Raw genomic sequence first — 24654 nt, 5'->3', positions numbered from 1 at the left:
GCTGTGACAGTGTTTTGCTTTTAACTACTTTGGCCTCATTTTGGAAACCAGATCTCTGTTATTCCCTCTCTACTGTCATATAAATTTACGCGTGCAGCATGAAAAGTCCAGATCTGTCTCAGTAAAAATATCTCCATCTGGTGTATTTTTAAAATTAATTTCTTTATGCTAATACACGGCTCCAGTGCATTTTGGGATTGCTGTACAGTTTTCCATCCCTGCAAATGAGCAGTCAAAGGAGAGATTTAAGCAAATGCAGCAAGTCACAGACCTCACTACTTACACTGCCAAGTTAAGCACTAATAAAAACATTTATCAAGTCACCACACCTTAAATTTAGAGGAGATTACATATACTTATCTTTGATTAAACTGGACCATCAGGGCCACTTGAGTTGTTTTATTCTACAGCTTTATGGTTTGTTTTAGCACCTGTGAACAGTATATTTACCCTGAGCATTAGTCAGCCAAGCCTTGGCACAGCAAGATGAAAATGACAGGGTGAAATGTATCGTTCTTCTGCTCTAAAAACAGCGGCAGAATCTTATTGTCACGTGGCACTGTGTTCGTAAAGGGTCCACTATGTGTCATTACACATCTGGATGTGAGAAATGAAAACTAAAACTTGAAGGAGGAACAAAACTCTTAAAACTACACATATTATCACTGTCCCCCCCCCCCATTGTGTGTCAGCACAATGATCAATATTAACACACGTCCACAGTCCCGACACACAGAGAAACACCATCCTCTTCTGTGTTTTTTTGTGCACAGCATTTGTCAGTGCACTAATGCTAATTTTAATTAATGAATCAAAGCAGATATAGTTACTGTTTTCACACAATTAAACTGCAACTGTGACCTCTATTTCAATTTGAACAGCTATTTATCTACATTACATTGAGCTATATCAGTTGATATATTTACTACTTTCTAAGTTAATTGTATATAATAAAAACGTTTTAAGAAGAAGCCAATCATCTCAATGAATTTACCTATAGTTCTATCAATCTGCTTGTTAAGTGAGACACAGCTCCCTCAGACCTGTAACCTTCTAGCAAAGATGTATAATGAGAACTCTCCTTAATGCATCTCCGGCTTTTACATCCTTAAATAAAGGACTCAATTCTTTCCACTTGAGTAGTTAGTGTAGCTGTTTTGCCTGACGGTTTAATTAAGGACAGCAGTAAACTCAGGCATTCTGTTGCACCTTGAGCTTTGTCCTCCTTTTCTTTCCCATTTGTCTTTATATCCTCTTCTATTCTCTTATGTGTTTTCTGACACATTTAAAAGGCTCTAGCTCAGAAATGTTGCTTTACATACTGTATGTTATTCTGACCTTCAATACAATAACCAATACAACTAATATTTCAGAATAGCAAACACTTTTATTCATGTGGTTAAATAATAGGCAGCAAAGATCACTGGTAGATGCTCAGTGCATGACCGTCACGTCAAACCAAATGTGACAGGATTTAGGTCTATTTTTAGGTAACAGCCACTTGGATTACATGGCTATAGAGCTGTGTCCTAAATTCAATAATTACTGCAGTTAACAGTGTTTACTTGCAAATGAGCGTAGGTTCACACTTGATATATGAAGTAACTGCACCAGTGTGCGCAGTTTCTAAATTATAGAATATTAGAGTTTAAATTCCAGAAGATAAATTAAAAAGAAAATAGCCTCCAACTGACATGCACTTGACGGCTTTACAGAAAGAGCCCGCCACATGTCATTTTGCCACTTATTGTTCTGCAGATCACTCAGCACAGTCGTCCAGTCAGATTATTCAGCTAATTTGCATCAAAGGCATTTACAGCCTTTTAATTCTGTCAGATGTGATTATGTTACTCATTGCATATGGCGTTTTTTTTTTTTTCTTCTTCTCCAGAAAAGAATACAATGGCAGCACAATTCAAAACAAATGTTAGAATAGCAAGAAATGGAGAGTGCTTTAGGTCTACTGTCACCTTAGGCAGGCTATTTTTAATTTGCCAACAAAAGCACCATGTATTTTTTTCCCCCTTTCCTTCATATTCTCTTTTTCAAGCACAATCGCGGCCCCAGGGGCCGCTGAGCCCCTCATTTGCATGACAGGTATTGGTAAATCGGGTTCAAAACTGTACACAGTGGCCAGCAGCCAGTCTTTTAAGGTCTGGTTGTCTTTTTCTAACAGAAAGGATTTGTCGACACACAAGAGTGCCGTTTGAGATTTTTGGAGGATTTTTCACTGGGGCTCTAATTGGTGATTGTGTCGAGGAAACAAGAGCTGAATCATGAACAAAGATGCTATAGGAAATGTGGCAGACAATGGAGGTTACAGAGTAACTAATGGGAATAATTAAACCTTTGGTTTATTAGTATTGTGAAATTTCTGTTTGCTGAGCACATTATTAGTCTACCAGTATCTGTGCTGCTCGTCTTTAACAAGCACACATCCTCACTTTCAACTACTGCAAACTACAGCATAATGACGAGCAGCGATCACAGTGACTCCACTGTGTTAACCTGAATACATTGATTTTACAAAAGATTTATTCATCCTGGGCATTTAGAGACGATGAAAGTGAGAGAGATGAAAGTGATGATCCTCATGTGAGTGGAAGGGAGTATGATAGGTGGCAATATACGTCAGGAAATTAGCAATGCAATTTTCAGACAACCATTATGAGGCAAGGAAATGATACTTCTGACTCCAGAGGGCACCCTGTAGTTTTTATGGCGGATATAAAATCTTTAATGCATAACGATCCTAAATTATTTTTTAACAAAACCCCATTGTGCTCAATGTACAGAGAGGGGAAAAAAAGGGGCTTTGAAGCGGTGACGTCTAACGTGGAAAAGAAGAGATCGCGAATGCAGTGTGCAGTTTTCTGTTTGTGCCATTTACCAAACGGCACAACGTTGGTCTAATTTGACTCGGTTTGGCCTGCACTTAAGCATGACATCTGTTCAGAGGGAGCTGAGGGCAGAAATGATGAAAACAAACAACAGAATTTGCATAAACTATAGTGAGTTTTGAGTGAATGTATGCAGAGTAGCCTGTGTAAATCTCAAATCCTTAACTCTGCCTGATTAAACATTTGCTTAGCACCATTATGATTTGGATCCTATGTTACAGCAGCAGCTTGGTGTAATATTTCTCAGAGGAGGATTGATAGCATAAAAAGTAGATGGAGGGATGGTTCAGTTACGGCAACAAGGACTCCGTCGCAGGTTAACAACGGTGACCATAAACATCTTTATATCAAAAATACCACTTGGCTCTTGGATTTATGACCCAGGATGACATTTCAAATTGATTCCTGTCAAATGGCCTGTAAGTGCTGATTCACTGAAAATGTGAACATGTTTCATACATATTTAAAATGCTGAAGTATGCGAATAAATTATTGCAGAATTACATTTTCTATAACCTTGATCAGTCTTTGCAAGCAGTGGAGCCGCTCATGACCCTGAGTCTGAACAATGCACGTGCAGCTGCACTCGGTGCCCAGTGGTCATCTCTGCATCCTGACATTATTGTCAAAACAATCTGAGCATTTAGGATTTCCTAGGCGTGATTGCTTCACCCTTATCAAACCTCTGCTCACTGCAGTTATTCACTGCAGTTTTATAGAGCAGGCAGCTGTCAACAGCTGTTTAACCTGACTGGAGATTCAGAGCCTGATTTCTGCCTCCTCGTCAAATCTTTCTTTGTTGCAGTTTTATAGCCCAGGCAGCAGTCAACAGCTGTTTAATCTGACAGAGAATGAGAAGCGGAGGTAGGTAATGATGATTTACTGTAGGTTAGAAACTGTAAAAGAATCTTCAGCCTTAGTTCACCACAAGAAAGTCTTTTTAAAATAATTGGCTGATGAATCTTTGGCACTTGGGCTCAGGAGCCTCTCTGCCAGTTTAAAGACTAATCAAACGTGGTTCTTGACACAACGTGGTTCTCAGCTCCAGTCAGTATTGAAATGGTTTCACCTCAGAGCATCACAAGTGCAGTGAAGACGACTCACAGGTTGAGCGTTATTAGTGCAGCTCCTAACCTGAAGTGTATCTTTACATGCGTTCATTTGTTTACTCCTCCTGTGGTGATCAATGCTTTACAGTAACACAGAACACTGATTCCCTGGAGGAAAGTGTTTGATCTTCTCTCCGTACGGTGACAATAAAAGCAGGGCTGGATCACAAAAGCACAATGAAGCCTTTTAAGTCCAACACAGCTGCTGCATGTGTGTCTGCTCGAGTGGCCACATAGCTGCTGCACCGCACTCGTTTGCCTCTCCTCCCTCATCTTCCTGATGTTTCTAGGCTGGATTCAATGGCGGGCACGCTGATTTCTGAGCACATGTATTTTAAATGAGAGGTCATTTAATCTTTCTGTAAATTGCCAGACTGCAACCTCCTTGTACTAATTGCCAATAATTGCAGTTTTAGAAATGCAGTTGCTATGCAACATCTAGAGAGTGCAGATATAAGGAGGGACTCTGCACTGCTGTATAATGTGTTTATTCCACAGCTTTAACAAGTATTAATCTGGCAGCTTGTGTTCAGTGTATCACTCAGACTGTTCGGCATCATCTCGAACGATTACGGAAGGTGCTGTGGGTGTAAGCACAGACATAAACAAACGCAATGAATGTATGAATGTGACTGTGTGTATTTTCAGATTAAATATGATGGTTTAGCTTAAACAGTGCTTGAAGTTCTAACAGTGAAAGTACTTTTTATGCAGAATTGCTGCATATTCACTGATTTTTGATTTCTGAATATGATGTTGATGCCTTCCTGTGTTCCATCACTTTAATGTTACACCTGGTAACAATGGATCCTAAAGTTACAATATTTGCTTCTGTGATGTAGTGAGTTAGTAACAGTCCGATGTAGCAAGGGAAATCTGTAATTGCCAAAGTCATGGCACACATAAAATGTTGCATGTTTTTACATAACCAGGCTTATATTGGATGAGCAGCTGGAGACCCAGAGGGGCCTGTACCAAACAGAACACCAGCCAATACTATGACCCAGGCTAATTGCTGTCAGGAAAGACATTTAAGTTAAGCACTCACTGCAGGAGAGGCAGCTGTGTTTTGGTCTGTGCGATTCATAATCTCTCATTTTACCTACAAAGTCTTATATGTAAGGTGATACAATAACTGAGGCTTAGGCTTCACACCTGTGGACTGAATAAAGTGTGTGTGCCAAATAGATCAAACTGTATGAGTAACTATTAATGGGAACGCACAAAATAACTACACAAATGAACTACACATTTCACTGTACTGTGTAGGCAATCAGAAATCATACTTATTGTTTCTTCTAGTTACCTGAGATGAGGAAATTTAACCCTGATACAGAGACAGAACTGTACTGGCACCTTAATATCGTACATAGTACCTCAGCGAGCCCTGTGGCTGTAGCCATTTGAAACAAAACTACCACACCATCCATCTGCACGTTTTGCACAGAGGAAGCTTGATGAGGCACTAAAGCTACTGAACTGACTGAGCTCAAGGAAACCCCATTCAAAATCTCATTGAGATTCCAACATCACCAATAAATAATACTCAAGCCTTAGAATGCAGCCTTTTCTATAGCACGTTATGTAACATACCTAGTGTGTTAAGATAAGCACCATAGCTTTTTGAAAAGCAATCTAATATTGATGTGTGTTTAGTATTATAGCAGCCTATAAGAAAGGTGATTTCCAGTGAGCCGTAGATAGAGTCGAGATAGAATAACACTGAACACTGACAATGTTTTTACATTACAGCCAGAATGCTGAATTAATGATTTTAGAAGAGAGCGTTTGTGAATTTTGCGAATGACATTAAATAACCAGTCTGCCATTCTCAGCAGCTTCACCCGACACACCTCCAGCGCTTCAGAGCCGAGAGTACTTATATTTTCCTTATTTTGAAATCTAATTTTATACACCTGCCAATCAATCAAATATGAGTGGGTGGTTAATAACACATTTTCACATTTCTGACAAGTTCAGAACACATATTTATTACTGCTTTACCCCGAGTTTGATAAATCTCTCAAGGGAAGGATATGTGTAACAACAAATGGGAAATACACAAATACTGAAATACATCACACCCACCCTCTTTTTTCAGTGCCACATCAAGTTTACAAGAAGATTTGTTCACATGGATTTTTTTTTTTTACCTTACATGGACATAAATCACCGCTTGATTGAGGTCACTTAATTAAAACAGCTGGAAATATCTGAGTGTAGTTGACAGCCACATGTTGTTAGACATAAAAATGTCGGTTCACCGGTTTAAGACCAAGCACGAGATAAATCAAAGATATAAAACAAGACGAGAGCTGGCAGGATGAGCGCGATGGTAGCCTATATATCAATTTTTAGAAATAAAAAATATCACTTCATGTCCAACACTTTTATGTTTACTTGCTACAGTATAAACATCAGTCTTCAACATGTAATCATCTCCTTCTCACTCTTCTTCAGGGGTCTTCTGTTTAAACGGATATGGCTGCTGCACTGTGGAAACCAAAATCACTGGACTTGGGCTTGTGGATCTTCTTCCTGCTCCTCAACTTCCTTCCTCAAGCCAGGTACGACAACATAACAGCTGAATGTCAGCTTCTCTCTGCTTCTCTCTGCTTCTGCTTTACAGCCTTCGGTCTCCTCAAGCTGTTTCATTCTCCAAACTCTGCCCGTGCTGTTGCTTGGGTGTGTTTTGTGTAACACCTACATTAATCAGGGTATTCTACCCAACACCATATGAAGCTAAAGTTTATCTATACTGAAGGCAGAGTTAGAGCAATTTTTCAGTTTGTCAAATGAAATGACCAGACCTGTAAAACGACTACCCAGAAGAGCCTTCAGGGTTGAATGATGAAGGAACTTCCTGGACTGTGATTTTAAAATTTCTGGGTAAGGATCAAAATAGAACTGACGCCACCTTGTCCTAAATTAGAGCAAAAGAAAGAGCATAAAGTGAGCATATCCTCATATCTAAATTGAACTAGTGCTCTTCTCTGCATCAGTCTGAATTTCACTGACTGGTGAATTAATTTGCATTGTGCAATGCACCAAAGCTAAGATTTTTTTTTTTCCATTCGCAGCATTTTAACTCCTGCATCTTGTGCACATTTTTCAGTCCATGTGTTGGAGTCAGCAAAAAAAAGAAGCTGCAGCATATCTAGGAGTCATTCTAATCATGCTGCTTTTACTGTCAAACCAAGATATTGCTCAGGTTGCCATGTTAGCATAGTTGATAAGGTTGGATGTTATGGCAGGGAGACGCGGCGGAGTGAAAATCACTTTAAGATTTTGCACGCTAGGAAAGGCTCAACCTGGAAGAAAGCAAGGCGGGGATGGAAATCAGAACAGTGTGACAGGGATTAGCCCAGTTTGCTTTGTCATTGTGCCACTTGGCTCTCCGTTCTTATTAGGAGCGCACTGCACTTGTAATTACATATATTAAATGGAAACGTGTGGCCGGGTTCACCTAGCAGAAGATCCTGGCTGAACCTGCAGGAGATCTTTGTCAATACTGTAAATACCTTGGCCTCAGTGAACCTGTCCATTCAACAACATATCATGTTCACCTGAACAACTTCGAGCAGAGTTCATAATCTTATTTATCACTCGTGCATCGTTGCTGCTCTTTTAGGACATGGTAACAGTGAAATTTTAGCCATTTGGTTTTCTTCCAGTGTTGTTGAAGAGTAAGTGGAAGAACATTTTGAAAGAAACTAAAAAAAAAACTGTTTGGTGACTTGATTGAGCTCTGACCTCCAGCCTGTCCAAAGAACACAGTGTGAAATGAAACGCTGACTCACAGGCCCAGGCCTTACCACCTAACATCACTGGGTGTCCGGACTAATGCTCTTGAGGCTAAATGAGACCAAATTCCTGCAGCTGGGCCCAATTTTGTGGGAAGGTTGCATGTAGGAACTAGATGTTTTGTTTCAACCTAACAAATCTTACGTTAACTCACTGATAGATATCGTGATCCCTAGATTTATGGGAGGCCTTTAATTTAATCTTACGTTAACTCACTTGTAGCATAAGTACAAAAGAATTATGACCTTAAACAGAGCAGCATTTATTCAAAAAGTAGGACACCAACAATCAAACGTAGTGTTATGCTGCATCATTACTGTACGAGACAGAATCAACTGTCATTCCACAGAAGCGTAATCGTCGGAGCGCCTCATCATCATCACCTTATGCCTGATGTTTTGTTTTGAAAGTGCTGCCACTTCACTGAGTTACAGAGCTAGTTGTTTTGTTGATAACAAGTACGACTTTCCAGCCATGATCATCTGATGAGAGGCTGCATCTGAATAGCGTGGTACAATATGTGCTCCACTCCAGTGTTAGTTATGCCACTCTGTGCTCATTTGGAGTCATTTGATTGTTGTTAATCTAGTTTTAGTGAATAAAACCCAACACATTTTACTCTAGTTTATATTGTCGAAGCAATTTGGGGCCACAGCTGTCGGCGTCCTTGTTAAGTACAGGTGTTTATTTGTTCACACAGTGTCCATGTATCTCTATGAGGGATTATGACTATAATACTAGTTTGTAATAATGAGATAAATCATACATTAATATTTCTTTAGCAAACATCAAGAGGACCAATTAGCTATTGGCTGACCGCCAACGTTAACCTTGGAACTTTCTGATTTCTTATGATAAATAACATTAACTTTACATCCACATTCCCTGAACTTAATTATCTTAAATCTTTATGTAAATTAAGATTTCACACCAGATGTGTAACCACAGAAGATGAAAACTACCATTTCAAAAATTCTATTTCTTCTCCTAAGTGATAAACCACCTGTACAAATATTTACTTCCACCTCGTTAAGCAAAACCAAAAGCTGTTAATATTGTTAATATTTAACTCTCTATATAGTCTTCACAGTTGATGAAATAATGAGACACGTCCTTGTTTTAATTATTTATCATGAGTCCAGGAGATGAGATTGAGGATATAATTACTGGCACTAGTATTAAAGATGCTGTTAATGAATACAAATATGGAAAAATCATGAGAAGTGATGAGAGTAGCAGGTGACTAATGGAAATTTATCACGTCCTGACATATTTAAGGACAGAAATTTGTTATCACCTCCTTTCCAGCAGGACCTAATAGATCACGTCACAAGGACATGATGTAGCGCACATATGTAAAGTCGTCTTTACTTCTACACGTTTTAACCAGTTGAAATTGCCCTGCTGTAAATACGCTGGGACATATTAACTGTCCGTCAAAGTTGACGTTGCTGAAGTTTGGAAATAATCCTCAGACCTTCTGCGTGCACATGCTCTCAGATTATCTGCGTATCAGCAGAGCGGTTTCTCTCCGAGAGCCGGGCGCCTCCCTGATGCCCACTGATGCTATCAGCAGGCTCCAAATCGGCTTTACTACAGTTGAGGCAGGAGACTTTCCTAATGGATTAAGGTGTAACAGCCAAATCCTCTATATAAGGGTCTGTCACTCGGAACATCACTAAATTTCCTTACTTCCTGTGCATTGAAAGACAGGGGGTGATTAAGCAATAACTCGTATTATAATCCTTGTATTACATATGTGTGAGGAGGCTGTGTTTATTTCCACCCTGTGAAGGTCTTTCATTCCCTCAGCTCGCTACCAATCCTCCGACCTTCCCCTTCTGCAGTCAACACTTAACAAATGCGGACAGTCAGGCCATCTTGTTGTCTGTTTTGTTTGTAATCTGTTGCCAAGCTTCTGGCTAATGTGGCACATAATCAATAGCTATAAGGAAGAGAGTGCGATATGTACACTTTGCCTACGGATTGGCTCTGAAGTTGGCCAGGCTTTAGTCGCTTTCTCACCCGTCTCACATGAATTATTCACAGCATAGCAGAGAGGGGAATCACTTTGAGATGTGACCTGGTCAACAGATAGCATTCTGTTTCGGTAGTTTTGACCTGTTGTCACAGGTCCAGACAAGGGCAATGAATTCATGGATGAACCACTTTGCTGATAGAACAACCATGCAAAAAAAAAAAAAAAAAAAAAAAGAAGAAAGAAAGGAATGAAGGCAAAGGTTCACTGAATGTAACTGAAGCCTCCTGTTTTAGTTTACTGACAACATATGGCGCACTGTACCATTTAGAGTATTACAATGGACCAAAATCATCTTTACAGCTGAGTCAGGCCTAGTACAGCTCAGGTGTTTGGTAGATTCATCAGCAGCACAGGAGAACTGGGTGTACACACAATTACTGTAAGTACACCAGGTCTAGAATCTAAGGGGTTATCAATTCACCTTGGTTTTCACTTTGAAATGATTGATTTGTAGAGAAAGATTGGATTTGTTTAACCTGTGCTCGGGTTTTTGTCTCTCAGAGTGTCTCAGCTGTTGAAATGATGGTCACACCCGTAAAAATTCGACTAAGAACCGTCTCCTTAAGGTTTAATTTTTCTCCCCTTTTTCTCGTGTTCTTTTGAGGTTTCATTGATTTGTTTTCTAATTACTTTGAGTTCCTGCCAATAGTCTCTTTATGTGGTAGCTGCTAACTGACTCACTGACTTTTTGTAGAGAAAGCTCTGAAAAGCCGGAAATAACTGGAGAATTTTTCCTAATAGCAACAGTGGTGATGTTAAATCAGTGTCTTTTCTACATCACCAAAGTCTTTAAAGGTTTCATTGATCTGTGGTCTTATCACTTTTGAGTTTCAGTCAATTTCCTATTGACATAGTGAGCATCTGGGAATGATTGTACAGCAACTAATTAGCGGACATCCCCAGGAGGCATGAATCTAACTGAAACAGGAATAGATTTCCCAGAAGGTGTCTCAGTGCAGACCTCTCTGTGCTGGATAAAAACAAATTCTTCACTGATATGAAATTATTAGATTAAATTGTGTTTTGGGGTTGTGGTTATTGCTCTTGTTTTGGCATGGATCAAGTATCATCTGTGCGGTATGTTTGTCCTTTTTTTACCCAGAGGAAATGGCTCCGAATGACTTTTCACGCAGCACTGTTCAAGAATCACAGTGTGGAGCAAAGCTGTGGATAAACAGGCTATCCAACACAGTAACAGCACATATAAATAGGTTTCGGAGACTTAAAGTGTGGCGAACAAAGTGTTTGTAGTGGCTTTTCATGGAACAAGATTTACTTACTTCTCCTTACTGCAGTGAAGAAGTTGGTATGGCACAAACCAGTTGTAACACAAATAGCAGTTGAGCTTATCGTGGAACAGACAAGTTAATAATTGCTATGAGAGTTGGTTATGATTCCCCATTTTGTGCTTCTTCAAACTGCATGTACATCTGCACACTGAAAAACAACGTGTATCAATTGGTGTTTTAACCGGTTTTAAGCTCCTGATCAGCAGAATTAATGCAGCTCACCTGCAGCTTGTGCTAACAGTGGTTAAAGTGGCCACGTTGTACTTAATTGAAGGTTTACACAGGCCTTGTGAGCTTTGAGATAATGGCACATTTCACCACGTGGCTCTAAGTTAGCAAACATGAGGCCAGATCTTTGCATAAGTAGTTTGCATGACCTTGTAGTCCTTTAAAATAATTAAATTCAAGACTGTGTGGTCTGAAATAAACAGCAAATATTACGCCAACCAGTCAGATGGCATCTGAGGCAGACATGATGTTAACCATTCTGTCACTGAAGAACTTTGTTTAGACAAATGTGCTTTCGGCAGATGGATGGACTTACTGTATAGTACATGTATGCAGTATGTTAGAATTGTGTAGCTGTTTATGTTGAAAACAAACTATCACATAGTTGGAAGTATAGTTACATAAACATGTCTCTGTATTGTTTACTGCTCTGACTGTTTATTCATGTCATATTATTCTAAGGGTTGCTTGCAGGAAAAAGATTTATTGCTCTGGTTTTGGGGCAGTTTGACAGCTAAACTCATAAACCAAGGACAAAAGATAATACAGAAGGCATAAAATTGTGGATCCTGTGTCATTTATGTTATAGTGCTGGGTCCAGTCCAGTAATTATCTGTGGATGGCTGCTTGTCTTTTATGGATTACTTTTTAAATGACTTACAGTTCTTATGCCAAGTTGGCAAGACATGTATTAATGTACTGTATCTACATTAGCCCACCATTTCTACTGGCCAATTCACTTTGGCCCATTGTGTTAATATACACTTAACTCTAATGTATTGGTTGTTAAATAGAATATGTGTAGTATGAAGTTGTTGTTTCTTACTAATAAAGAAAACGTCCTATGACAGGCGCCCGCAGCACAGCTGTTAGGTTTCACTGTGATAGCACTTCCTTCCTTAATGTTGTTTAAGTCGTACTTGTTGCTCTACCATTGTGTGATGAGAGTGTCTTTCTGGAAGAGGCAATGCAGTGAATACAATGTTGCCTGGAAGCCTTTGACAGCATCCCAGGTGTGAGCTACAGTAGTTACATAATATGCCATAGCATATAGCAGGTTTGCAGTCCACCGGGCCCATTAGTGTATTTGTCTTGCCTCATTAATTGCGTTTTGGTACCCGTTACTTTCAGGTGTGACAGTTTGCATTCACCTGTTTTCACGCACATAAATAAAAACTAGAAGTTTCCAGTGGAAATTGAAAAACGGTTTTCTGGCTCAGGTGAAAACTTTGGTTTAGTCATAAAAGTAAATTGTGTCCAAGTGCAATTGAAACATGCATGTGATACATGACTTTAACATTCAATGAAGCCTTTCCCCCACATAGGAGAGTTGTTTTCAAAGCTCTGGACATGTTCTTTTGCATGAGTTTAATAGTTTAACCCGATCCAAAGAATTATCTTTAACAACTAGTAAAGAAAAGAATCAACAACGAAGAATAGATTTGCCTGTGTAGATCAGCTTGGATGGAAACTTTCTTTTTTTTTTGTCTCATCCCAGTCTATTATGTGCTTGCAGTGATTTGACATTTGACTTCAGAGTAGTTTCACTTTAGTAGACAGGCAGAAAATTAATTGGCAACATTTGTGATGACACTGACATGAAGTCATTTGACAGATGCTTTTATCCAAACCGACTTAGAAGTCAGGTAAGCAAGCAACAAATCTAAGTCAGGGAGAAGACATTTGAAGCAAAGTCGCTGCAAGTATTTATGGGGCAAAAATACTTTTTTTCCTAGTAGCTTTTATGTGCATAGGAATTTGCATAAGAGTTCTGTCTGCCAGTTTTTTTTAATAGTTTGAAGGAGGCTGCTGAGCGAGCAGAATTAGGTACAGTAGCTCATTCCACCATCGCACCACCACTGAGCTGAATAGATTTGCTTGGTATCTTCCCTTTTCTTGTTTTGTGTGTTCTGTGGGTCTGATTTCTGTCTTCAAGACTATTAAATATTATTTAATTTTACAGACAAATGTGCTGAACTTACAGTTTAAATACAGATAGTATTTCTTATGTGTCTTATGTGATGACGTCTTAAACTATTTGAAGAGGTCACCTAACATTTTATAGACTCCTAGATTATACGAGCATAAACTGAATGAATAATGGAAAAGATTTACTATGAAATGTGCACATTAGCCTCTTCTTCATACACTGAACAAACTATTTTAATAACACCATACAGTACCTGTGAGTAATATGCACTAGTTCAATAGAAGGAGTACATTTGTATATCCTTTGGGACTGGAAATAGTCATTTCTGCTGGAGTCAGCAAAAAAAAAAAGCAGAAATCAAGTTTAAGGGAGCATAGCAATCAGAGATGAGGAGAGAGAACATGTGTTACTGAGATAGAAAACGATGAAGGGATAACACCGCTGTCAGGCATGCGAGTAATGAGAAAGAGGAGCTTCGGTATATTCAGCTTTCCTGCCACAGCCAGGCCAGATGGAGATACAGGGGCAAGAAAAATATGTATGGTTGTTCTTAATAAAGGCATAAAAGATCAGAATTTTCTTTTTGTTATTATTTGAGGCACATTATATTTGTTAAAACTCTTGACTTGATGAAGATCAGATAACATTTTATGACAAATGAATGCAGAAAACCATGAAATTCACATACTTTTTCTTGCCACTGTACATATATTGACTGTAAAACCTGTAAACCACTGTTATAAGTGCCCTCTACTTGTCACATTAGTAGCACTAAATCAAGGCATTTTAGGCCATATAAAAAGGCACATACACATGCAGCTCTCCCAGGTTGGGAATTACATGGAACGTGGTATGACCTGCATAGCCAGGATTTATGTGTGCACGTTACAATAAACTCAGCACGGTCCTATTTGATGTATTGGATTCTGTTTGTGCCACCAACCTATAGCTGTAATAACTCTGCATTCACTGGAAAGGTGTAATAAGATTCTGGATTAAAAGTGGGTGAGGGAGGTTGTTGGTCTTTGAGATTGTCAGCACTTGAGCTGTTTTTAATCTAGCCCTTCTGGAGCTTTACGGGACGTTATTTACCTATGAACTTGTTTAGTCGTACCGTCTTCTCCCTTGAAAAATAACCACATCTTTTAAAGAGTCAGGTTTTATGGTTCTCTGTAGCATAGCGTGCTATTCAGCATGCTTACAGTTATAAATGACCACTTCACTGCTGCTGACGCTGGTGATTGCACTTTTGTAATCTCTTTACAGTAGATATCAGTGCTGGATGTGACAGGGGAATGTGGCTTTCCCTTAGAATCACCTGAGGAAGTAGCTTGGTGTCACAAACACTGATATCACAAATTTCAGATCATATCTTTACTTTAGATAATTCCACGCTGCTGCAGAGAGGGCATTTGTGCTGCAGTATTTCCAAATAAAACATGTTTCCTCTCTAAATGATATGCTCTTTGTCACATTATGTGTTTTTTTAAATACATTTCTGTCACTTTGACTGAAATACAGAATCATTTCTTAAGAAATAACTACAGTAACACCTTGCAAGAGTCTGACTGCAATGAAATAATAGTTCCTTTTTGTCGGGATCTTTGAAGCCCTTCACGGGACAGATGATGTATCAGTTTGCAGCCTCAACAGACACCAGAGAGACATCTTCCTGCTCTCCCTCTGACCTTGGTGACCTTGGTTGTCATGGCAGTGAATTAAAGCCAGTTAACGGACAACAAGAGAAGTGAAAACTGTTAAAAAATCCAAGATCAAGTAAGGCAGAGGCTTTTACAACAATGGACAGGGGAATTGAGACTACCGTGTGTGGGAGTAGACAGGATGTGTGCATTCAGAATGAAGACAGGCACAGTGTTCGAATTGGATGGAGCAGTGTAGCTGAACAAAAGACAAGAATATGCACAAAGTGATGCCGTCCATTTAAAAAGAGCTTGAAACGGAGTAGATTTCTCAGTGGATGACAGAAATGTCACACAGTTACGTCCATAACTGATGGAACGATGATACGTTGTGTAGCATTTGTCCTCTGTACACCACCATGCTGAATTTGAAATGAAACACTGAAGATGTGAGCAAAGTCGAAACCTTCTGCTTTAATTCAGGGGATTTGACAAAAGTGTGGCATTAACCAGTCAGGAATTAAAGCATTTTTCATACACACGCCCACTTGTGACGGTTCATAAATAACAGAAAAAAAGGCTTACACGCAGATGCATGGCCAAGTGCGGCCTGTTCCCTCATTACTCCAGGAGTAATCAAGCAGATAAAAGGCCTGGAGGTGGTTCTGAGTGTTACATTTGCATTTGGTAGCTGTTCGTTGGAACTCTCAACATGGGATCCAAAGAGGTGACTATGCAAGTGAAAGAGGCCATTGTTAGGCTGAAAAAACATAATAGTCCCATCAGAGAGATACTGACAGTAGGAGGGCTTCAGCAGCCAATACATCAGCTTGGAAAATTCAAGTCAACGACACTATTGAGGAGGCAGGCATGTCATTGTCAAAGACTAGGGGTATCCATGCTGCTTGCGTCATCAACAAAATTGTTCATAGTTTCTTGTGTAGTTTGTGTTTTTAAAGATTTAGCTAGGAAGGGGCAAACTAGAGCTAAATGCTGCAAAACTGGCAATGACCCAAGACATACAGAAAACTCCAGGAAGGACTGTGAGATATGCTTCACATGCCAAATCAGACACACTTTATTTTCAATCATCTATGCTTAAGTATGTACACATTCACTACTTTTAACACACATTTCTGTAACATCCCTGAAAAAAACTTATACAGACAGTAATTATTGTCCCAGCTTCCATGAAGGTAGCATCACACCATCAACTACCGTGTATAGAACAGCAGTGTTGGACAATTTGTTGGTAGTACCACCTGGGAATTAACATTTTCCAATTGATTTTATTTTCCTCTCCTTGTTCTACTGCCTGAACAGATTGTGCCTGATAAACACAGTCTCCAACGCTGGGCTTGTAATGGTGATCAATGGGCCAAGTAGGCCCCAAAGCAGCTTCCACCTTCCTTTAACTGGAAGCGTTTAATAGATGCTAGGGAGGAAGTACTCGGCCATAGATGTCACTGCTATCGACATCCATTTCCCAACTCTTTCCAAGTGCTGATCAAGAACGCCGATGCAAATCTCTAGGTACTGTCTGAAATTTCTAACAGTTTGTGCTCTCAAGTCAGTATAATGGGTAAAAGTAGTCTGCACTCTGAAGCAATGTTCCCAGCGGATGCATAAGGTAACTAGGCATCAAGTGCAAACACACATTACAAAGTGTGTCCAGTAGAGGTGGTTTAGGCATTTGCTCAAAATGTCCCCCAGGTGCCTGCTTTGGAAAGTGTGCCAAGCATGTCCAACTGGGAAAAAAACCCAGAGGGCTGACCCAGAACACGCTGGAGGGGGTCCAGCCCAGCTGGCAGAGGACTGCCTGGGGATCCCGCAGGAGAAGCAGGAGGGAGCTGGATGTATGGATGGATGGATATTGTCCAGCTGTAGCTCAACAGTTCTGTCATGAATTTTGTGTAAAAAGCTTGAAAATATGATATAATAATAATTGACTCTTTTCAAATCTCCTTGGGGAAATTCTTGTGGACAGTAAATTGTTAAATAAAGGCGCCAACGGTCCAGGGTTCAGTGTCTTGTCCAGGGACACTGTGACATATGGCCAGAAGGAACCGGGAGTCAAACCACCAATCCTAGGGTTGATGGACAACTGCCCAACTGAACCAAAGCCATCCCAGAATTTGATTATATTTTGAATCAACCAACATGACAAAGCACAGTTTAGGCTAAAGCTTGTTTTTTTTAAACCAACTGATGACAGAGCTCCATGAAAGGTTAAGATGTCTTACGTTATTACTATTAATCCTGAGAAGAGAATCTGACAAAATAACATGTTTAAATTTGATGGCAAAGCATCCAGGAGTTTAAAAAAATGTTTTACTGCAATCCATCCAGTAGTTTTATTTCAAACACAGACAGACAATGGTTTCCTAAGGGCCACACTGGCAACATGGCTAAAAATGACTCATCTTTGGGCTAAAACGCAGCCTTATGTAGACAGGATCTGTTAAAACCACTCTGTCAATTTTAAAATTTCAAGTGTTTTTACGTTTCATTACTTCATAACTTCCATTTTCCACAGTTTCTAAAATAACTATTCACGGCAGCTCACGCTAAATACTTAAATGTTACTGCTTTCAAAGTGGATGAAAGTAGCAACATAAGAAATGCTGTCCTAGATGAATGACTGTAGATGAGGCAGTTGTCCCTGGAGTCAGCCAAAGCAGTACTCAGTACGCAGCTATTGCACCCCACCCCACTCCTTTCTCTCCTGTGCATATTATCTGCTCAAAACAGGCAAGTGCAAGACAGTAGAAAGAAGCAAACAAAGAAAAATGTGTCATATTGTAACAGCTTTGAGTGATACAAGGCATCCACTGTAAGAGACAATATGCTGCATAATGCGCCACTGCATAACATTATCAACATAGTGTTGGTAGACATGGAAACAATATGAGTGGGAGGATCTGGTAGGGAAGATTAGTTATGTCATAAAGGTTAACTCATGCATAATTCTTAAGCTTGGAATTTACTATTTATTAATGAAAAATGTTCTAATTAGACATCTCCTCCCCCATGCCTTTTCCAGCCGTTGTGGGATTAGATAACAAGGAGATGCAATTAAATATCTGTTGCCATGTCTGCAGTCTAATAAATAAACGAGTGGCCCTGCAACCGCTGTCAGGAAAAGTCATCAGCTTCCAGTATATCTTTTCCACAAAGCTCCAAGCTGCCTCACTAATCCCCCCCCCCCCCACACACACACACACACACACACACACCTTTCCATTTTGGTCGCCTCAGGCACTCAGCAGCAAGACAGTTCAGCAAGTGCATCTGGGAACTTTAGTGGTGGATGAATATCAGGGTTCTTATCGGTCAAACACGGCACACACGTCACTCCTGAGGGGGGAGAACGCATGCTTAGGGAGAGATGAGGCACCTGAGTGAGGCATTTCCTGGGGTGCTCACTTTGAATCAAGATACACAAGCAGCAGCAGCAAATGTTTTGAGATTAAAAGTTTGTTGGGATGGGGGTGAATCAAAAAGACTGCGTATTCCTCTTATACTCTTATCAGAATTCACCAATATTCACCTTTCCCAAGCTGTGAACAGTACTCTACTGATTCAGAACTGCACTCCTTGTGAGGAGAACTTGCAAACTTGTTAGACCAGAAATATCTTGTTAACATTATATTGTTATGCTCCAACAACTTCTTTAACTGGAAACACACCTTTAAGTCAGCTGTGTCTATGCCGTGTACCGCCCCTCTGTGCAGCTCCTGTATATCTTGACAGAGGAGCATCATCAGTTTCACCCTCTGTTTTTCCACTCAGATTGTAATTGGTTGACTTTTCTTGGCAGCCTCAACCCTCTTTTGTTTGGCTGATAATGAAAAAGTGTGACCTATCACTTGGACACAGAGGAGAGGACACAAATTGTTTCAAACTGCTTCAAATATTTCACTTCCAAGAGCTGTAAAAGATAAAATGACTGATGAAATATGTCAAATCAGTCACATGCGAGAACTGTAACTTGTACTTTCACCGCTCACTCCATCAGTTGTCACTCTCTCAGCCCTTGAAGCACCTTCATCTCCCGCTGCCACCCCAGCAGCTCTCATTACTGCTCGCTTCCCAGCTTCCCCGCTCACTCCACACACGCATGCTGGCCGTTGGCAGCCACTCAGGTGCCCAGAGAGACCACCGCTACATCTCTTCCCCGGCCAAGCCTGCAATCCTTCACCTGTCAGATTGGTTCACTGGACTAACCTTGGATTGAAGCCAGCCCACTCACTCAGTGCACGCCCGTTCCACTAACTCAGCCTGCTGGGCCTACACACAGTTGGTCCCACCAGCCAACAAAGCCTTACACACTTCTCACTCTTACATTGTCAGTCACCCACCATGTACGACACCTCATAGTTTGCAATGAACACCTTGAAGTAAAAGTGAGCTTCAAAGTATGGGAAGCAGAGGTCCTGAGTTTGTTTTTTGATTATACGATCATGTGTACAATTAATTGTGCATATTTGCATATGTAAGTCTAATATTTCCTTAATCTCTCCTTACCCGTGTTTGAGAGAGAGACTATCTACACTATGTTTCGGCCGGAAAAAATATAACACAAATCCGGTGCCTTTGAGAAATGGGACTGAGCTATAATTAATTAAAGAGATGACTTCTACAGAACACAGCCAATTAAGAAACTTTTTCAGGGGAACATTTTAATGTAGTGTCTCTTCTTCAGAGAGGGTACACTTCAAGAAAAGCTTAAAGTTTTTAATTGTCCATATGCTGCAGGCGTATAATATCCTTGACTTAGTATTTGTGTTTGTGCCAACTAATGGTGCCATCAGATCATGTTGATGGTGATGTTCATGCTGATTTTTGAACCCAGATTAGTTTTTATGTGTTAAGTATAAGCATGGCAAATATTCAGCATCTTAATATAAAAGGCAAACACACTCTATAATGAAGTGACTCAAGGACATTTAACTCAAGTTTTAGACTTGAGGATTTAAGTTTTTACATCCACGTCAACAAAAATCCATTTTTCTTTCTCCTCCAGTCAAACCTGCCTCAGGTTAACATTGACTACTATTCACTGCTTCATTAAGTCGGAGGTGTTGTTGGATGAGGCAGTGATTTTCTTGTCACAAATAGTGAAGCATGACTTGTTACTTTTGCCAGCATGAAATGTCAGACATTGGTCACTTTCTTTGCCACTGCACTAAAAATAAAGCAAACAATACAACATTTGGACAAGTCTCCTGCCTATACCAGCATAAATTTATATATTTTGGTAGTTAGTGTTTCTGACAGCTTATCAGTTAGCATTACAATTCATTGTGTAATTTGGTAGATATGTTGGAACGTCATTCATGACTTAACTGTAAGTCTATAGACATTAAATGCATATCTTAATACTGAGGGTGAGGGTAGTTCAAGTCTACAACCCAGTTTGGCATTTTACAGTAGAGGCAAACAGTCACACGTATAAATAATAAAATTATAATGTTAACTGTTGTGCATGCTGACTCACTGTCAGGCTGTTTACTGGAATGCAGTTTAACAGTTATCATTAGTGGTGACTGTATATTAGTAACAATGCTTTTCCTGCTTTGACAAGTCAAAATTTCCACCATCGTAAAAAAAAAAACTATTTTAAACGTCATGCCCTGCACGCCCACGCAGATGTGTGCAGCTTTTTCTAATTAGACCTAGAATTTGTTGTTAGCTCCCGCTATGTTGTCAGAGCTCAGGTTTGTGTGACGGCTGTGGATAATTTTACACTCACGCCGCACCATTAAACACCTGTTTCAAAGTAAGGCAGCTCAGACAGCGTCTGGTTTCCTCATACATGCAAATGTTACAACATGATAAACAGCAAGACAGTGTTAGTTCTGTTTTCTAATAGTGGTAGGATTAGTTGATGGATACACACGACATCTCTCTCATCTCTCTGGAGTTTAGCTTTATCACATTAGCTGCCAGATGTAGTTCAGAAAAACATTTCATTATTTTCTAATTGGTGAAAATATCTATTATGACATTGTAGAAACACGGTTTGTATTCAGATGCTAGGGGGCAAATCCTGCATCCTTTGTAAACAGCAACACGTCTGTAGACAAAGTGGATATTATGAGTAGTCATAAAAGCAAAATAACAGCCATAAGTAATATTAATATCATTGATTAAATTCACAGCGACAGCTCAGTTTCATTTACAGAGAGAAGTTGGTGGGTACAATCTTCAGCAGAAGCAGAAGAAGTGCATAATGTATGACTAATTCTCATATTTTACACAGTATATAAACACAATATATAGTTTATAATATCCAAAAGGATGTATTTTGCAACTGTGCCACCCAAAACCAACAAGCACAGTGTTTTGAGGCTCATCTCACACAACACTGGTTAATATGTAACAGTCATCTCATGATTAATTAGCCACAAATCAGTTTTAATTGTCAGGCTTCAACTTCAAAGTGACTACACCGAATAATGCGATCAGACAACACAGCAGTTTTTATTAATTTAGCACCAGGCTGAAACGCGAGCAGATACACAGCAGTGGTAGGCGTTGTGAATATTTGGAGGTAACGAGCACCTTTACATTTTCTGCTCCGTGTGAAACTTGTTTTTCTTCAGGAAAAACGGAGACAAAATGTTCAACAACGTCAATTTTTGATGCCGAGTTTGTTCTCTACAGTGTTTCCGCCTTATGCGTGAACACTTCAGGAACATAATATACTCTCCTACATCCTCCTTTTCTGTTTTTATTGCATGTGTGTGTGCCTATAAGGAGACGTTGAATAATGAAGGGGACTGAGGAAGCAAAACAAGCAGCCGGCCTGATGAGAAAATCTATGTGTTGAAACAAAAATGGCTTCAAATTCAAGGAGGATGTCCCACTTTCTTTGTTCTCGTCAGTGAATTTAAACAGCTGGCTCATACTTGAAGAGGTTAGATAGAGTGTGTGTGTGTGTGTGTGTGTGTGTGTGTGTGTGTGTGTGTGTGTGTGTGTGTGTGTGTGTGTGTGTGTGTGTGTGTGCGTGTGTGCGAGAGCTTTAGTAAAACATGCAGCTGTGACACACCACACAAGTACTTTGTTTCTTCTGAAGTGGATATTTCAGTGCGGAGCAGACGTTTCTCAGGGACTCAAGTTTTCGTATTAATATTTGAACATCCACTGGTGCTGTCGGGGAGGCCACAAAGGCTTTTTGTTTAATATATGATTCATGGTAAGTGAGATATGACCCATTGCTGTTAAACTAGCTCCAGGCATTTCTACATATATATATATATATATATATATATATAGGGAGCGAGAGAGAGAGAGTTTTTGCCATGTTGTTTCAAATCATTTGAATATTTGACTGTATTTTACTGTAGAGCCTAATTACACATTTAGGTATCCATTTGACAACCACAATATATGTGACTGCGCCCTCTTCACTAAGGGCCAAATCGTGAGCTTAGTGTTTAAAAAGCTCAGAGTCAGTGGAGCGCGCTGTGGAGATATATCTGACGTCATCTGGCTAATCATTAGTATTTTTCTCCATATTTTAAACATCAGGATTCAGTCCTGGTGGATTTGACAACACCCAAGGTCACCATGGTAACTGTGAGCGCTGTTTAATACTGTAGCAAACAGTCTTCAGACTGATCTGTTGTCAAAATTTGTCAAAGCTTACATTTTTTATTACCTTCTTCCCAATCAACGCGACGGTTCCCCCACTGAATGTTCCACACATTCATCATCCCTGTTTGTGTGAATCTCAGTCCGGTGGCAGAGCGGCAGCTGCTGAATGTGAATACACTTTATCAGCATTACAATATATATATAGTCAAACCAAATAAAGTTCAGCTTAATGCCACCATGTGAGGATGAAGCAATGTTCAAAGATAAACGTAATGTTACCAGAGTGGCTTTTTTTTTTTTTAGACTTTATAAATCTTCATGTCCTCATTCATTATAATGTAACCATGGGAACGATTACTGTATAGAGGAAATCATTGTTGCAACATTAGGGAGCTCTGATACTTAATTGATATTTATTGCCGACATATGCCCACATTATAACCACTTAGGCTGCCTACTGTCATTTGCCCAAATGCTTCAAAATTATGCATTTTCTGTTAATGGCCTTGCAAAAATGTCATTATAAACTCCCAAACAGTCCAAACTGATAATAATTACAATTGCATACATATGAAGTAGTGACCTTCAACCAGTAAGAGTTTTAATAGATGGTTTGTTATTCCAGGGAATATTAGGCTACAGAAAGATTTGCTGTTAGAGTACAGGCTTCAATTCGGGCAAAGTTCAGGTTTTTCATCAAGACCTAAAGTCCCTAAAGCTCTGTGTATGTGATAGTCCATCAGGACATGAAGTGGTTGTTGATGGGGATTACTGGGATATTATAGGTCAGCTCCTCAGGGAACTTTGGTTTAATTAAAGACAGTATTCATTAACTAATCAGTGCTCCACCTACTGTATAGTGGCCTTCTCATCTCACCACTGTATTGTTCTGCAGGGGATTGTGGGATTGTGTAAGTGAATAACTGGTGGCTGATAGCATATGATGAATTCTCTAACAAAACACTGCTGAATATTTCCCTTATGGGAAGTCACCGTCGCAAATTCACTGTTTGCTATAATAGGATATTACAGCCTGACAAGACAAAGACAAATACACCTCAAACATACATCATTATTATTATTATTATTATTATTATTATTATTATTATCTAAATATTAACAGAAGACCAATGATATTAAAATTCACCCTGATTCTAAAGAGAAAAACTGAAAATACACAGTTTTAAAATGATGCATGAAATAAGTTTCTGAATGGACTTACTTAATTGATAACTCATTAATATAATAATCCTTTTGAGTGGTGAAGTGTCGAAACACAAACTATATTCTCACATTTACTGTGAGAATACAGACGACTTTATGACTGCTGAAACACACCGAAGCCATTGTAGTCTCAGTGCTCCTGTTATAGGACAATATATAAAGGTTTTTATTACGTTGTTTTTTTTTTCTCTGCTTCTGACTTCACATTCCTCTTTCCATTTCTTCCTGCAGGACAGTAGTTGGACACAGAGAGCCGTTACCCGATGATAGTAAAGACAATATCACCATTTTTACCCGAATCCTAGACAGGCTGCTGGATGGATATGACAACAGGCTACGTCCTGGGCTAGGAGGTAAGCAAGGGTATATGTTAGATAAATCACAGATGCCTACAGGGGAAAAAGATTTCAGGCTGCTCACTGTGTTACAGTTTCAGCTCCTGAAAATAAGGATGTAACTACTTCGGGTATATAAAAATGTCTCACAGGCAGATTTTGTACATTATTAAACTTAAAAAAAAGACATTTGATAGATGTTATGTCACTAATTATATTTTTACTTTACTTTGCCTGTTTTACAATGCTGCACTTTATATAAGCAGATAAATAAATGAATCACTGTACTGAATAAAGGAAAAGGACAGTACTCTTAACTTGAGACTTGCCTGGGCTTCAATTAGTCATTGACTGTAAACTTACCTAGTTCTAGAGGACATTATGAGCTAACCTATACAGACAATATACTGAAACCAGTCAGGTTACTGTGCAGCACTTTTATGGAAATTTGCCTTCCCCTGATGGGAAGTTTTTGTTCAGTCATGCCCAAATGGCCAATAAACACATGTCACTGGAAATCCCTCTAATAGATGCTATTTCATCCAAATATTC

General features: G+C 39.5%; 1 protein-coding gene across 1 annotated transcript in view; it reads left to right on the top strand.

The window, feature by feature from the left end:
- gabra3 (gamma-aminobutyric acid type A receptor subunit alpha3) overlaps positions 1-24654 on the top strand; it is a 63511-nt gene that overhangs the window by 14783 nt on the left and 24074 nt on the right. The window contains exons 2-3 of the mRNA XM_026372120.1: positions 6470-6576; positions 23999-24120. Coding sequence (XP_026227905.1) covers positions 6491-6576; positions 23999-24120 — 208 coding nt within the window. The 5' untranslated portion in view covers positions 6470-6490. The remainder of the gene's footprint in view (positions 1-6469; positions 6577-23998; positions 24121-24654) is intronic.

This window comes from Anabas testudineus, chromosome 14 (genome assembly GCF_900324465.2).
Source record: "Anabas testudineus chromosome 14, fAnaTes1.2, whole genome shotgun sequence".
NCBI lineage: Eukaryota > Metazoa > Chordata > Actinopteri > Anabantiformes > Anabantidae > Anabas > Anabas testudineus.
This window is presented reverse-complemented; position numbering and strand designations above follow the sequence as displayed.